At 44.7% G+C, this 17,027-nt stretch overlaps 1 protein-coding gene across 1 annotated transcript; it reads left to right on the forward strand.

Moving 5' to 3' along the window:
* Positions 1-1,935: 1,935 nt before the first annotated feature.
* Positions 1,936-16,800, forward strand: LOC121005496 (glutathione S-transferase omega-1-like). Its single transcript, XM_040438264.1, has 6 exons — positions 1,936-2,069; positions 7,391-7,499; positions 7,812-8,034; positions 11,584-11,685; positions 13,326-13,432; positions 16,644-16,800. The coding sequence occupies exons 1-6, from the start codon at positions 2,039-2,041 to the stop codon at positions 16,798-16,800; spliced, it is 729 nt and encodes a 242-aa protein (XP_040294198.1). The 5' UTR covers positions 1,936-2,038.
* Positions 16,801-17,027: the final 227 nt, after the last annotated feature.

The following is a 17,027-nucleotide window of genomic DNA, read 5'->3' on the forward strand; positions in this document are numbered from 1 at the left end:
TGTGTTGCGTGAAAAAAAATAGAGCATGCTGCGATTTTCATGCAACGCATAAGTGATCCGTGAAAATCACCGCTCATGTGTACAGCCCCATAGAAATGAATGGGTCCGGATTCAGTGCGGGTGCAATGCGTTCACCTCACGCATTGCACCCGCGCGGAATACTCGCCCGTGTGAAAGGGGCCTAAGTGTCCCTCTTTGAATGTTCAAAAACTTGGGAGGCATGCGAATCTGCGGCTGGAAACCTGACCGCGTGGCCATTGCTTTACTAAGATCTGCTCCATCTGCACAGTGATAATGATATAAATGCACACACCTGTAGCACAGGGACTCATTTAGGGTAAATGCACAAGTTCAGGATTTATGTGCAGACAATCCGCACTAAAATCCGCAGGTGTTCGCAGGGAAATTTGTGCGGTCAATCCACATCAAATGGTGCGGATTTGCATGCAGTTTTGGTGCGGATTTTCCGCATGCAGATTTTACTCTCCCCATTGAAGTGAATGGAGAAAATCCGGTCAGACAAAATAAAATAAATTGACATGCTGCGGATTTTAAAATCCGCGTGCAAACCTGATTGTGTTCATTTAGCCTAAGGGCTCTTTCACACTTGCGTTGTTCTGTTCCGGCATAGAGTTCCGTCGTCGGGGCTCTATGCCGGAAGAATCCTGATCAGTTTTATCCTAATGCATTCTGAATGGAGAGAAATCCGTTCAGGATGCATCAGGATGTCTTCAGTTCCGGAACGGAACGTTTTTTGGCCGGAGAAAATACCGCAACATGCTGCGCTTTTTGCTCCGGTCAAAAATCCTGAACACTTGCCGCAAGGCCGGATCCGGAATTAATGCCCATTGAAAGGCATTAATCCGGATCCGGCCTTAAGCTAAACGTCGTTTCGGCGCATTACCGGATCTGACGTTTAGCTTTTTCTGAATGGTTACCATGGCTGCCAGGATGCTAAAGTCCTGTTTGCCATGGTAAAGTGTAGTGGGGAGCGGGGGAGCAGTATACTTACCATCCGTGCGGCTCCCGGGGCGCTTCAGAGTGACGTCAGGGCGCCTGACGCGCATGGATGATGTGTCGCATGGATCACGTCATCCATGTGCATGTGGCGCCCTGATGTAATTCTGGAGCGCCCCGGGATCCGCACGGACGGTAAGTATACTGCTACCCCGCTCCCCACTACTACTATGGCAACCAGGACTTTAATAGCGTCCTGGCTGCCATAGTAACACTGAACGCATTTTGAAGACGGATCCGTCTTCAAATGCTTTCAGGTCACTTGCGGTGTTACGGATCAGGCGGGCACTTCCGGCAAATGGAGTACACGACGGATCCGGACAACGCAAGTGTGAAAGAGGCCTAAGGGTTCGGCCACACGGTCAGGTTTCCTGATGCAGATTTGGAAGCCAAAACCAGGAGTGAATTCAAGAAAGAGAAGTCGTATCCGTCCTTTATACTTTCTCTCCTTTTATGATCCATTCCTGATTTTGGCTTCCAAATCTGCATCAGGAACCCAGGACCGCGTGGCCGTATAAGCGTTTACATTTAAGCACGTTATGTGCACTTATATGATTGTCACTGTGCAGATGGAGCAGATCTTAGTAAGGCAATGGCCACACGGTCAGGATCCTGATGCAGATTTGGAAGTCAATTAGTCAAAACCTGGAGTGAATTCTAAACTGCATCTGTAAAAACGGACAATGTGTCCCAGTGTTTGCACATTACACACTGACGCTGATTTACATGTAAGCAACGTTTTTTGCAGTGTCACGTTATGTGCACTTATGTAATAATCACTGCAGATGGAGCAGATGTCGGGCAGGAGGAGCCGGGTCTCTTCTGGTTGATCATTAGCTGGGGGGAGGGGACTGCTATAGTCATATAGACTGCAGGGAGGGCGGCTCTCATACACAGGCTTCCTCTGGTAGGTCAGGCCACACATACAGAGCTGAGCGGCCTCTGCGGCACTGCATACACTGACATACGTGTCTTCTCTGCTTGTCCTACAGGTATCTACAGTCACTGACCGTCTGCAGCAATGACCGCGTCACAGAGGAGTCTGGCCAAGGGTAAGTGTCAGCGAATAGCTGGATTTGAGGTATAAACTTTAGGAGCAGCCGGGTAACCCGTACCCTAATTAATACTGTGTATCTGTTACATATAATAATTGGATCCTTTAATAAAGTTGACTTTTCCAGATTGGTTGAAGTGCTGTGCATGTGGATGTAGCAGAGCTGATTTTGCAATGTGTTTTCTGGGACTACATTACTTTCATTGGAGTCATGCTTGTGACTCTGACCTGCCTCACCATCACCCATTTTGTGGGTCAAAACGAATAAACTCCATAGAAAAAAAAAAAAACAGAACAAGCAGTGTACATAGAGGTGAGGGGACCCGATGGTAAAAACCCTAATGGGCCCCTTTATGCTGCCGGGCTTATACACTTAGTGAGGATAGAAGGGTTTTGTGACACCCCCCCCCCCCCCCCCCCCAACCTTTGTTACCATTGGACCAATTCACTCGACCGTATAAATGGATCCGCATCTGTTCTGCAATTTTGCAGACCCATTCATTTCAATGGGGCGGCAAAAGATGCGGACAGCACACCGTGTCCTGTCTGCATCCATTGTTCCGTTGCCCTGCAAAAAATACAGCGGACAATATAGACATTCTCTATATAGCGCTGGCCATGTGCGGTCCGCCAAACACTTATGGCTGTGTGATGCATCCTTGGTCCACATCCGAGCTGCGGTTTTTGCGGCTTTGATGCGGACCCATTAACTTCAATGGGGCCGCAAAAGGTGCAGACAGCAATCTGTGTGCTGTCTGCATCCATTGCTCCGTTCCGTGGTCCGCAAAATAAATATAACCTGTCCGTGCCGTTCCGCAAATTGTGGAATGCACACGGATTATATCTGTTTTGCGGACCGCAAAACACACAATGGTCGTGTGCATGAGGCCTTAGTCTAACGTGTTTATCTACAATTCAGTTCCCCCCCACTGATCAGACACCTGTTCTACTTTGGTCAGTGATTTGGACCAAACATGCCTATTGAAGTCTAAGGGTCTGTGTAAAACCGTTGAAACAACACGATGCCATCCATGTCAGTGGTTTTCATGGACCATTGGTATGAGATCCTCTGGAAACTAATTTTCAGTCTAGACGTGTATGTGGAATACGGGGGGCAAAGAAGGGACACATGGACCAAACACGGATCGCAGACATCTTCAAGGATGAACCACTCCCCATCTTGTCACAGATGTCATCCGATGTGTGAGAGGCCTTCTTCTGGAGACGGGGCTCTGCACAGGTCATTGGGACTCATTAGCCCTAATACTGTATAGGACTCTATCTCCAAAGGTCCCATGGCCGCCTCATGATCCGCCTCTATGGAGTGTACTGTAAGGATTCGCTCTGGCAGTTTGCTGGTTAATCTCAAAACACTTTTTTTTTTTTTTTTTTTAGGTTTTCACTTTTGTCCAGGATTAAAATGGATAGGTTCTCTTATCAATATCCTATTGAGGGGGGTTCGAGGTCTGGAACCCCCATAATAAACTGAAAGGTACCAGAAATTGACAAAGCTTGGTTTATTAGAGGCCAATTTCTAGGCCGCTAGTTTTCCAGGCACATTAATAAATGTTCCCCAGTGAGTTTTTCTAACCCGTAAAGGATGCCACACCCAACAGTTACATAGGTGAAAAGTCAGCTCTGCTACATCTCATGAGTGTAGTTGAAATTTAACAGAACATGTGGAGGAACTGAAATTCCAGCTGAACAGATTATTAATAATAATATCTGATGCCGTCATGCGGCACAGCTTGTAGGTTGTTGCTGGTGCGATACGAGACGCCCAGTCCTACCACGCAGCTACATCATCTTCAGTGCTTCTGTTAAGCTGTGGGAAGGAAGGGGTTAAAAGGACAGTCTAAGGCCTCATGCACACGACCGTTGTGTGCGTCCGTTGTTCCGTTTTCCGTGATTTTCTGCGGACCCATTGACTTTTAATGGGTCCGTGGAAAACTCACAAAATGCACGGTTTGTCGTCTGATCCGTGTTTCCAGTCCGTCAAAAAAATATGACCTGTCCTATTTTTATTTATTTTGACGGACAACTGTTCACGGACCCATTCAAGTCAATGGGTCCGTGAAAAAACACGGACGCACACAAAATTGTCATCCTCATTCGTGTCCGTTTTCCTATCATTTTCAAGGCAAACTTGACATAGATTTTATTTTTTTTTTTTTTTTTCACTTTTCTTGTCTGGTGATCCTCCCAAAAATCAAGGAAGACACACGTAAAAAAAACAGACACGGAACCCCGTTTTGCGGACCGTGAGAACATACTGTTGTGTGCATGAGGCCAAAGAGGAAGTGTCTGTAGAAGACTTAACCCCTTGTTCCTGAGAATTGTAAAAAGCTGGGAAAATGAAATGTAGAGCACGTCCTGGTCGTTATACTGTGAATACGATACTTTATATCAGTCTCAGCAGGCTTCGTTAATATATGTTCTCTCAGTTTTGGGCAGGGTGCTGAATCTCCTTTAGGGCGCATGTACACGACTGTTGGCTGTTTTTGCAGCCTGAAAATTGCGGTTCCGCAATACACGGATACTGGCCGTGTGCACTCTGAAATTTGCAGAACAGAATAGCCGGACCCTAATGGAACAGTCCTATCCTTGATGGTAACGTGGACAAGAATAGGAAATGTTCTATAATTTTGCACACCGTGCGGAAGCGGAGTGCTGTCCTGTGCATGAGCCCTTAAAGAGACCAGAGAACCAAACCAGAATGGATGGGCAAAAGATATTATTGGTAATGGTACAATATTTTATTCAATCAACATTAAAAAATTCTACACAATAGACATGACAGATAATATGGTTAAAAAAAGATTACTAGAGGTGGAGGCAGTCAGCAGGTAGGACAGTAAGAAAAAAAATTACAAGTGCATATATTTATAGCGGAGTAGATAAAAATACACTAATAGCAGCAAGAAAAAATATATAATAACAGAATATAATACAACGGTGTATAAGTAATAGTTCATAACAGTATAACCAGAGCACAAGTATACTGTAGCATGCAAGTCAGGCATGACCAAATATTACCAACCAGCAAAATGAGTCCATACCAAATTAAAAAAAAAATTAAAAAAACACCACCATCACCCCCGACACATGCGTTTCGCGGTCAGCTTCTTTAGGGGGCCCTGAGGGGCCACTCCTCCGTAGTGCTCTGAAATGTATAGACTCCTCTGAGGCCAGGAAAATCTTACTGCAAATAATGCTGGATTTGCTTCGTCTCGCGTCTATGATGTTACACTTCAGTTATGCACATATAGATTACTTTAATTATTGTTTCAAAATCTCATTAACGAAGCACGTTCAGCTTTGGATTTTGGAACATTAATTGATGTGCAAAACTGAAGTGTAACATTATAGACGCGAGCCAAAGCAAGTCTAGCGGCGTTTGCCGCAAGAGCCCACGCATTTTAGCGCACTACAGAGGAGATATTGTGAACAAAGTTTTCAAACTAATCGGATATAGAGCAATCCGAACCTGAATTGTTCAAGCCTAGTTCTCTTCCTTGGGCCGTACCTCTTTGCATATTCGTTTCCCATGGAGCATTGCCAATAAGTCTCCATACTATTGAGTACTTCCAGCAAGTCTCCATACATGAACTGGTCTCTTTATGGAGATTCAGCACCCTACCTAAGCTGCCTTCAAAGCCTCTCAGCCAGCCATAATCTACTCTGTACTGATGAGGAGCAAGAACCCTGGAACAGCTCTCTACGGATGGATATCTGGCTTGGCTATAACCCCTGGTCAAATCCCAAGGCTTGTTGGATTTTAACTCGTATGGAGCCACTTTCAAGAGGTGGCACTAGTGAGATTGTTCTTTCTCGGGAGATGCCTCCTTGCACTGTCGTAGTTCTGTAAAAGAGTGCATGTGTCCTAGTTACATAGTATATAAGGTCGGAAAAAGACATCTGTCCATCCAGTTTAGCCTGTTATCCTGCAGGTTCATTCAGAGGTAGAAGCCAATTTTCCCCACTTAAGGGGGAAAAAATTCCTTCCCGACTCCAATCAGGCAATCAGAATAACTCCCTGGATCAACGACCCCTCTCTAGTAGTTATAGCCTGTAATATTATTACACTCCAGAAATACATCCAGGCCCCTCTTGAATTCCTTTATTGTACTCACCATCACCACCTCTTCAGGCAGAGAGCTCCATAGTCTCACTGCTCTTACCGTAAAGAATCTTTTTCTATGTTTGTGTACAAACCTTCTTTCCTCCAGACAGAGGATGTCCCCTCATCAGTCACAGTCCTTGGGATAAATAGATGATGGGAGAGATCTCTGTACTGACCCCTGATATATTTATACATAGTAATTAGATCTCCCCTCAGTCGTCTTTTTTTTTTTTTTTTTTTCTAAAGTGAATAACCCTAATGTTGATGATCTTTCAGGGTACTGTAGTTGCCCCATTCCAGTTATTTAGTTGCCCTCTGAACCCTCTCCAGCTCTGCTATGTCTACCTTGTTCACAGGAGCCCAGAACTGTACACAGTCCTCCATGTGTGGTCTGACTAGCGATTTGTAAAGTGGTAGGACTATGTTCTTATCACGGGCATCTATGCCCCTTTTGATGCAACCCATTATCTTATTGGCCTTGGCAGCAGCTGCCTGACACTGGTTTTTTACTGCTTAGTTTGCTGTTTATTAAAATTAAATTAAAATTAATAGGTCCTTTTCCATGTCAGTGTTAGGCTATATGCACACATGTAATTTTTTTTTTTTTTTTTGCGGTCCGCCTGTGTGCCATCCGCAATTTGCCGAACGAAACGGGCGGTCCATTGTAGAAATTCCTATTGTCCGCAAAACGGACAAGAATAGGACATGCTATATATAATATTTTTATTTTTTTTGCTGTCCATCTTTTGCGGCCCCATTGAAGTGAATGGGTCCACATCCGAGTCGCCAAAATGGCAGTTCGGATGCGGACCAAAACAACGGCCGTGTACGTGAGGCCTTACCCAGTGTTTTAGTATGTACGGGTGACTTGCATTATTCCTTTCCATGTGCATAACCTTAAATTTGTCAGTGTTAAACCTCATCTGCCACTTCTCATATGTTGTGGTCAAACCATATTGTTTTGCTGCTATTTTGGAAAAATCATGGTAATAAAACTGTGAATAAGCCCTTGGCGAAATCTCACATGTGGTGGAGAGGATATGACAACCTCTCAAAGCAAATCTTTGGGTCAGAGCCTCTGTGTGTTTTGTTTTTTTGCCCCTTCTCCAATGTAAGACTTTTCATTCACATGGTACAATCTGCACCTTTTGACCTTTTCTGTTATCTGTATACTGATTGAATATATACTTTTTCAGGCAGCGCTGCCCCAGGACCAGTACCAGAGGGACTCACCCGACTTTACAGCATGAGATTCTGCCCCTACGCCCAAAGAGCCAGGCTTGTCTTGATTGCCAAAGGAATCAAGTAGGCATATCATTGTATACCATTTCTGGAGATTTATAAATACAAGTGTCCTTCAGCTTTGGGTATAAAGTCCTTGTATTGTGTCTTCAAGACTCCTGCGAATACATTCTCTATGAAATAATCAGAGAACTAGAGTGTCTCATATTCTAACAAGCATTGTTGTGCATGAGGGGACCCAAAAACCAACTGCTCAATTTGTGGTGACCAATAATATAAATGTAATAGTTGGGGGACCGGTTACAGATCTCTACAAGGTGACCGTCACTCACGTACAATTGCACTATCACTAACCGCTTATTTTTCTCTGGTCAGACATGAAGTCGTCAACATTAACCTAAAGAACAAGCCGGACTGGTTTTTTGAGAAAAGTTCCCTGGGATTGGTGCCATCTATTGAAACCTCGGATGGTAAAATAATCTATGAATCTCCAGTTGTTTGTGACTATCTGGATGAAGCCTTTCCCGGGGTTAAACTGACCCCTGCAGACCCCTATGAAAAGGCACAACAGAAGATTCTTCTGGAACATTTCAATGCGGTAGGACATTTGGAAATCTTTGTTGGGGATGGAGACTATTAAAGGGGTTGTCTTGTTTCATGATATTGATCATCTACCCTAGGATAAGTTATCAATATCAGATCGTTTTGTAAACCTGATCATCAGCTGTTTGAAGGGACTGAATGCTTGTGCAAGCACTGTGTCCTGTTCAATGTATAGCAAGTCTGAGGAACCGTTGCAGAGGATGGAAGTGGTAGTGTCCCTGATGAGATGTTTTATAACTGTGTACTCCCTCAGGTCATTGCTCTGTGGGGTGTGGTGCAGTAGAAATATAGTTTGTACATTTACTTCTAGCCTGATTCTTCAATCTGCAGCATCAAAGTGCAGTTTCTGGCACCAGTTGAGGAGGTATGGTGGCTGGCTGGATAACTATATATTGGCAGTTGTGGGTATAGATGTTCTCTACAAGATTTAGACGTAACTTCATCTGGCCTAGTTGTGGTATAGACGATGGGTACCTTGCAGCAGTGTGCATAAAGCAGTATTTTGCTGATCACTTGTGTCTCAGGTGCTTTTTGGAAGCAAAATTTGCTAAACTCTCTGGAGAGTTGCTCTCACAGGAGAAGAATCTATCCTTCCCAGTAGTAGGAGCTCTAGCATGTGCTTCCTCTCCTTTCTGCAGTTAGACAGGAACTACCTGTGGCAGGCGCAGCACTATGAAGTGCCTTTTGCACTGTGGCGTTAGAAGAATTTTGATATCTGACTTCTTAATCTAACTAGACTGTCTATTACTCTGTAATTCCTCTAGCGCAGTTCTATGAAAACCATAGGTTTAAAGAGCACACCAAATGCTTGAAATAACTTCTTTATTAACATAGACTGCTGCAGAGGCGGCAGTATATATATGTATATAACACGTGGTAAAAAGGTATAACAAAATGGCGGTATACATAAGATGGTGGTTCAACTGTTCAATCTTGTCATTCAACATAAAATGGTGGATATTTTTCGCTCTTCAGTATCTGTACTCTCACTTTAAGTTATTTAAGCACTTTATGATCTCTGAGAGGTATATCTGAGATTAACCAATAGTTCTACTTGGTTTGCAGTAACTATTTGCAGTTTGGTTGAGTATGGTGTATGCAATATGGAATTTGGTCACCATTTGTATGGTGGAACTGTAAGTAAGCACACATATAACCAGTATATAGTTCTAATCACTATATTAACAAAAGCAACATATAACTGTTCTAAACACCTATTTTGGCCTCTTGTTCCCATAAAACACAGCTCTTACTGGAACTGTCTGTTCAGCTCCTCTCTCTGGTGAATAATTCTAGCAGCTCCTGCTAGGGGGATTTACCACACAGGCTCAGAGGCTGGCTGTGGTTGGTCCTGCCCAGCAACAACAGTTTAACTCTCTATGCTTTCAGTTTCTGCTGTGTCATTGAGCTTACCTTATATTATATAATGAATCTTAAAGGCATATTATGTTTTCTGCTTCTGTGAACACAAAATATATATAAGTCACTGTAAATAACTCTCCTTTTGTCTTTAACACACGAACATAGGAACTGTATTAAGTTTATTGGCAGGTCTAGCTGTATAAACACACAAGCTATATTGGCCACTTAGGACAGGTCTTAGCTGGCCAGCTACACTACCCCTACTGGCAGGAAGTGGGGCCAAACCATTCCTACCAAAAGGGGAGGAACAGGGTGGCTAGCTCTGTTCCTGCCAACCATACATTCCTCTGCTCGAATGCATAGCCACAACAATAATGTACAAAACATTACAATGTACTAATATATACAGTTGCACATACCCCCAGGTCTGGAGTATAGCAAATGTTTACCTGCATGCCATCTACATTGTATTGGTGGTGCAGCATATATAATTACAGCTGTTCATCCCACTATAACGTAGACTGCGTGGAGGTGAACACTGAAGAAGACAAGCACTTGCACTAACACCGGCGGGGCGCTGGGAGTTGGTTACCCACCAATCTGATAATGATGACCTCTCCTAAGAATAGGTCCTCAATGTCTTGAAACCTGAATACCTCTTTAATGGGGTTGTACAAAGTTTAAAAACAGGCTACATCGTGCTCCTGCATATCGCTGAAGCAGTGGTCGGCAGGAGAAGTAACCATCCAGTCCCAGCATCTGCTAGGTGCATAAAGTGTGGGCAAAAAAATGAAGTGGCCTGTCAAAGGGAAGGATGGCACTACTATTGGTGACGTATATGGTTGCCAGGAGGAGAGGTGGCTCAGGCTAAAGCAGCCAACAAGTATAGGTAGCGTCAGAAAGACTGACGTCATCATTGGTCGCTAATCAGCCTTTCAAAGGCAAATAGGAGAACGGGCTGTAAATAGCCAATGGTATTAATGATTCCTAAAAGGGAATCTAAGGGTTGCTGGACATGATTAAAGGTATCAATTGCCAGTTGTGGAAGAGAAAGGTCAAAGGTGAGCAAAGCCACTCATATCACCTAGAGGGTGAGGTCATCAATTAGATTACTCAAACCAACCCCCTGGTTGGTTCCCACATGACCTCCTACAACCCTGGTGTAACTATCTCCCCAAAAAAGTGTAGCCCTCATATGGATGGCACCCAGACATTCACTGCAGGGAAGTCACCACTGCTTGTCATAAGGTCAGTGGGGGAGGTCATTTTTACTGAGCCCACCCCACTGGTCACAGAACCGCAGGACAGGACCGTCTGTTGCCTAAATAAATCGCAATGATTTCTTTTGAATGGATGAGTGCATTGGATTCTACTTTATTTTCTAAGCTTCTTGACACTTGTCTGAAGTGGTGAGAAAACGGGGGAGGCTTATCCAGAGTTTGAAGCCTGTACCAGACCCTGGCTGGTGTAGACTTAATTTTCTGGTGCACTGCAGAAATGCAACTAAATGATCAAGAGGCATCTACTTCTTTTAGGCGGATCTAACTCCAGCACAAGGAGACTAAGATGGCAGTTTTGATAAATGTCACTCAAATATATTTTTTCCTGTCCATGAATTGTACAGCTTAGGCTACTTTCACACTAGCGTTCGGGGCTCCGCTTGTGAGTTCCGTTTGAAGGGGCTCACAAGCGGCCCCGAACTGATCCGTCCAGCCCTAATGCATTCTGAATGGATGCGGATCCGCTCAGAATGCATCAGTCTGGCTCCGTTTGTCCTCCGCTCAGCAGGCGGACACCTGAACGCAGCTTGCAGCGTTCGGGTGTCCGCCTGGCCGTGCGGAGGCAAACGGATCCGTCCAGACTTACAATGTAAGTCAATGGGGACGGATCCGTTTGAAGTTGACACAGTATGGCTCAATTTTCAAACTGATCCGTCTCCCATTGACTTTCAATGTAAAGTCAAAACGGATCCGTTTGCATTATCATGAACAAAAAAAATAAAAATTATTTTTTTTTTGTTCATGGTAATGTAAACGGATCTAAGCGTTTGCATTATAGGTGCGGATCCGTCTGGGCACATACCAGACGGATCCGACCTAAACGCAGGTGTGAAAGTAGCCTTATACTTAGGAAAATGCCTATCGAGACAAGTAATGCAGTTTTCACCATTTGCCTTCGACAGGTTACCTCTGCACTATACAAGATCTTGTTTGCCAAAAGGGATGATGAAGATGCAGCTGAATCAAAGATGCAGTTTTTTGAGAAATTTAAAATGCTTGAAGAGGTAAGAATTGGTTTTCAGTGCCAGGGTACCTTGGTCAGGCAGCCGGGGTGCTGTTAGACTGCTGGATCACGATGCCTGGTGGTGCGATGTCATATGTGGGTGCCATGTGGTGCTGCACCAGCTAGGGGAGGTACCATTAAGGCAACCTTGATGTGATGAGTAGGCTCATGCCTTTTGCTCAAAACATATACTAGCACCTTGTGTACAGTATGTAAACAGGGGTGCACCACCAATGAGGCCAGGTGAGACTCAGGCAGCACCAGGTAGGGGCAAAGGCGGGGGGCAGCCGAAGGGCCATGGGCTGAAGGGAAAGGGTTAGGTTAAGAAATTGGCTTGAATGGGGGGGTGGGGGTGCTGTATCAGTTTTCACCTCAGGCAGCAGAAAGGCTAGGTGCACGCATGTATGTATATTATGGGGCTGTATACTATTTATTACACTGAGAGGCAATAATAGATCAGTGCATGGGTCATACATGCTTTTCTCTGTGTTGAAGAAATGATTTTTGCCCAGTAAGACACGGTCTAGAAAGCTCCTGGTGAATTGTGAAGACTGTGCTTTACACCGGGATAAAGTCTGCAGTTTTATGCAATGAGTACCCATAACAAAATAATAGCAAAGACGGGTGCACGCTGCGGTCTTACTAAACCCTCAAACGGATTTTAAAATTGAGAGATTAGCCAACATGTCCTACGGTGTAGGACATGTCTGAGCCCGAGCACTGCGCCAAGGTTTCTCAAGTAGCCCGGGACCTACACTCCTACCTGTGCCATATGGGCAATACCAGGGGCCAGTGGGCAAATTACAGGAGCATGAGGCCGACTCACAAACAACTCACCAGTTACCTCCAGCATGTAACCATGCTAGCAATGGGAGGAGGGAGGAGTCTGCGAGTCCCACTCAAGACTGGCTGATATGTCCCAGGCCTCACAGGTGCACCTAAATGTAGAATTTTTGCTGGGGATTGTCATTAGCAACAGGCCACAAGTGCAGGATTTGCTCCTCTGTGTGTGTGTATATAATATAATTAAGAGAGAGATAGATATATATATCTCCTATCTCTGCATGTGGGTTTGAGCACTTCCTGCCTGTTTAATACCACGCCATTCTTTTCAGTTTGTATATAATGAGTACCCATCCCCAAGTACTCTTGCATTCATATGTACTGCATCCATTAAAATTTCCTTTGGGTTCCTGCACACAATTCTATTTAGGCCAGCTATTCAATGGCTCTAAGATTTAATCTCCTCGGGGGGGGGGGGGGTGGCGGCACGTGCCCTCCTTGAGCCCAAGTGAGGCGATTGCCTCAGGCGGCAAGGCCTAGAAACAAGTGGAGTGCTGTGGGAAATGAGCACTTCCATTGTGCAAGCGTTCTTCTCTGTATATTCAACTGTATCGCAGTATACCTTAACAGTACGGCTGGAGAGGAGGCGCTGTTTCAATTTTCCCCTACGGCAGCAGAAGGGCTAGGTGCCTCTACTGCGCATCCCTATGGCTTTTTCCATGGAGGTTTTTACTCATTCTTGGAAGGTACTGTGACATTCTGGAGGCGGCCTAGAGAGGCCCACAGGGCTGTGATAAGGATGGGGTGCCATCTGCTGCTGAAAATAGGTTTTGTAATTTATCTTCACTTTCTTTACAGGCTCTGGCCAAGAGGAAAAGCCCTTACTTTGGTGGAGAATCCGTGTCTATGATTGATTACATGATCTGGCCCTGGTTTGAACGGTTGAGTCCTTTTGAAGTGCAAGAGTAAGTAAGATAAATCATATTTTGTAGCTGCATTTAAAGCGCACCTGTCTGCAGGACCAATCCTATTAAATCAAGCATAATACCCAGTAGGATCGATCCTGCTGAGTAAAATGATACCTGTCTTGTGAAAAATTGGTTGCAGCATTCCTGCAATTCTTTATTTCAATGAGGGTTTCAGTGCATTGAGGGGTATGGCCAGCACTGGAAAGCTGAGGTGCACCGAGGAGCTAGGCCTCACCCCTCAGTGCATAAAGAATGAAAGTATTTTTCTCTGGAACACTGCAACTTATTTTCAAATTTATTATTTTTTATGCAGTCCTATGTAACACCACAGATAAGTGATATCACTCTGAGTACTGATAATGTATTAGATGGATGTGAGGATCCAGAACGCGCACATTGGGACCTGAAGTCTGGTGCCCCCCCCCCCCCAAAACAGATATTTGGATGGACATAACCTGCCTTGCTATGAAATATACGGGAGAATACAGCACCATACCTGTTACATCCAGTGACCTCTCCTGTGATGTAGACTTTCCTCAGCGTCTTCATTCGGATACAAGATTGCCATGATACATCCTTTCAGCCGCGTCTCTGCAGAGTTTCACAATTTTTATTCCCCCCCCTCTTACTTTACTATCATCCTCAGACAACATACCTCCCCTTCCCCGTAGTGCCCATAAATATAATATATAATGGCCCCCTCTGTATAATTATTGATATAATGGCCCCTCTGTAGAGTTATTGTAATTATGGCCCCCTCTGTATTGGGCAACATTCACATGTCCGCATCCGTTCAGCAATTGTGCAGACCCATTCAATCTCTACGCACAAGAATAGACATTTCTATAGGGGTGCCGGCCATGTGTATTGCGGATCCACAATACACTATGGACTTGTGAATGGACCCTTATAGTAATAATTTATGGCCCCCCTTCAGCCCCTCCGGCATACAGTCCCATGTAAGATGCAACCTTCAGCTCCTTCAACATACAGTCCAATGTAAAATGCAAAACTCCCCCTGCCTTCTAGTGCAGTGACCAGGAATGGGTACGCTGACGCCACTTATGCAGTGGGCTACGGGTACTTAAAGTTCTGTATTTGTCGTGACTCCAATTGCAGGGTACTATTCCAGGGCCCTTCCAAGGTGTTATAACGGACGTCCCAGATTAGGAATGCCAGAGTGGTGTAATGGCCTATAATGTCTCTATAGGGTGGTGATAATTGTGTCAACTGTGTCTCTACCTGGGTACGGCTGGACTCCTGGCTCACTTGCAATAAATTTGATAGTGATAGAAGGAGTAATAGAGCAATTTTGCAGCAGAAATGAGGTCCAGACCTTTAGATGAAGTTCAAACGTTTCCTTACTGAAGATAACTTGTATACAGCTTTGGTCTCTGGTCCCAGCAGGTTTTGGCAATCATTGGCAGGAATAAATGCTTCTGCTTGATATGTGGGTAGCTTGCAGGATAGGATGTCTGCTTGGTAGCTCTGTAACTGGCAGGAATTAATCTTCTGCACTTTTCTGAAGCTTCTGCTTTGTGGGGACAGACTAGCTGAGGAGGAATGGCCTCTCCTAGGTCTCTGGACTTAACTCACAGATTTTTCAGGGGATGCTTTCTTCCTGGAACTCTGGAGGTTGTCTGTGGTTCTCTGCTTCTTTCATCCAGCTGAGGCTGCAGGTGCTCAGCCTGGGTATATGATCAGGTCTCAGCCGAGACAAGATCCTTGCTGTCTTCCCTATGCAGGGGATCTCCTGAAGGCTATCACACAGCCTTCCCCAACAGGGGTGGCTGGCACACTGACTCTAACTTCCTTCTCTCACATGCAGTCTTTAGTACAAGGATTATTCCTCCTCCCTTCAGCCCCTGCAAAATAAAAAATGTAAAAATAAGTCACTATTCTCCTCCACATACTGACCTGCAACCTCTGCTCCCCTCTCCAACATCGTGCTCTGTAGAATCTCCTCCACATCTTTAGGCCCCGCCCCTGTACAACGAGACTCCGCCTCTTCCCCGCACATCGTACCTCCCAGGAGAAACTCCATTCTAGTCCCTATGAATGCTCTATTGCCTCATAGGCGTCAGGCTCCTATCCTGAAGCCTCTGAGGATGAACAGAGGGGATGGGAGCCATAGGCTCCTGTGGCCCTCATTTAAGTAATTGCTGCTTGGTGCCCCCTGCAATTTTGCACCCAGGCAATGCCACCCATCCCCCACCACGCTACACCACTGCGGGTATCAGACTCAATACCGCCAGGTAGTTTGACTGATTCAATGGGGTTGATTCTGCCGCCGGGTGCTCTTTAATGAAACTTCTGTAGAAATTGCTATTTTTTTTTTTTTTAACTTTATTTTTTTTATATAGCATCCTCAGGATAGGTCATTGGTATCTGATAAGTGGGGGTGTTACACCTGGGACCCCCTGACGATACCAAGCGCAGCTGCTAAAAATTGTATGGTGCAGTGATGCCTTCTCAAACAGCTGATCCATTGTGTAGGACCCCAGCGATCAGATACTGATGACCTACAATATCTATAAGATGGGTCTGTGATGGCTAACCTTGGGCACTCCAGCTGTGGTAAAACTACAACTCCCAAGATACACACTTGCTTGGTTGTTCTCAAAACTCCACAGAAATAAATTGAGCATGCTGGGAGTTGTAGTTTCACCACAGCTGGAGTGCTGGAGGTTAGCTATAACTGGGATAGGTCATTATTTATAAAATCTTGGAAATCCTCTTTAACGTTGCAGGTAGGGATGAGCGAATCGACTTCAGATGAAACATCTGAAGTCTATTCGCGTAAAACTTTGTTCTATTACTGTACAGAGCAGGAGCTCTGTACAGTATTAGAATGTATTGGCTCCGATGAGGCGAAGTCCCGTGAGACTTCCCAAAGACTTCATAAATAAATTTGTACTGTTAAAAAAAATTTTTTTTTTAAATAAATAAAATCCTGGACTCTGGTTCGGTTCCACGGTACCACTTTATGTCTCGCGAGACTTCGCGAAGCAATAACTTCGGCTCGTTGTTGCTAATACATTCTAATACTGTACAGAGCTCCTGCTCCGTACAGTATTAGAACTAAGTTTTATGCGAATAGACTTTGGATGTTTCATCTAAAGTCAATTCGCTCATCCCTAGTTGCAGGGTCTACATCGGGACTTTGGGCATAATTTTTAAATTTTTTCTTTTTCTCCTTTTTATCTAGTGTTCTGGAGAATTTGCCACGTGTGAAAGCCTGGCAAGAGCTTATGCTGCAGGATGCTGCTGTTATAGAGACCTTCACAGAGCCGGATGTTCTACGCGGCTTTTTCGAACTATATTCTAAGAAGCATTTGGATGCCTGTGATTACGGACTTGACTAATGCCTGATAACCGCGTGATCTGAGTATGCTGTGCTTTCTGATCAATTGCATCTTATGTTTTTGTTAACAGAGGCACACCAGGCTGTGATTAAATAGACTTTCAATTATTCATGTGTCACAGGGTTTATTCTAATCTTGTAGTAATTAACAGACTGATACAGACAGCCCCAATGATGTTTACTGCAGCTATCATAAAACTTCTAACCAGCACTTCACTGCATGGGAAG

This window comes from Bufo bufo, chromosome 6, assembly GCF_905171765.1.
Source record: "Bufo bufo chromosome 6, aBufBuf1.1, whole genome shotgun sequence".
Classification (NCBI taxonomy): domain Eukaryota; kingdom Metazoa; phylum Chordata; class Amphibia; order Anura; family Bufonidae; genus Bufo; species Bufo bufo.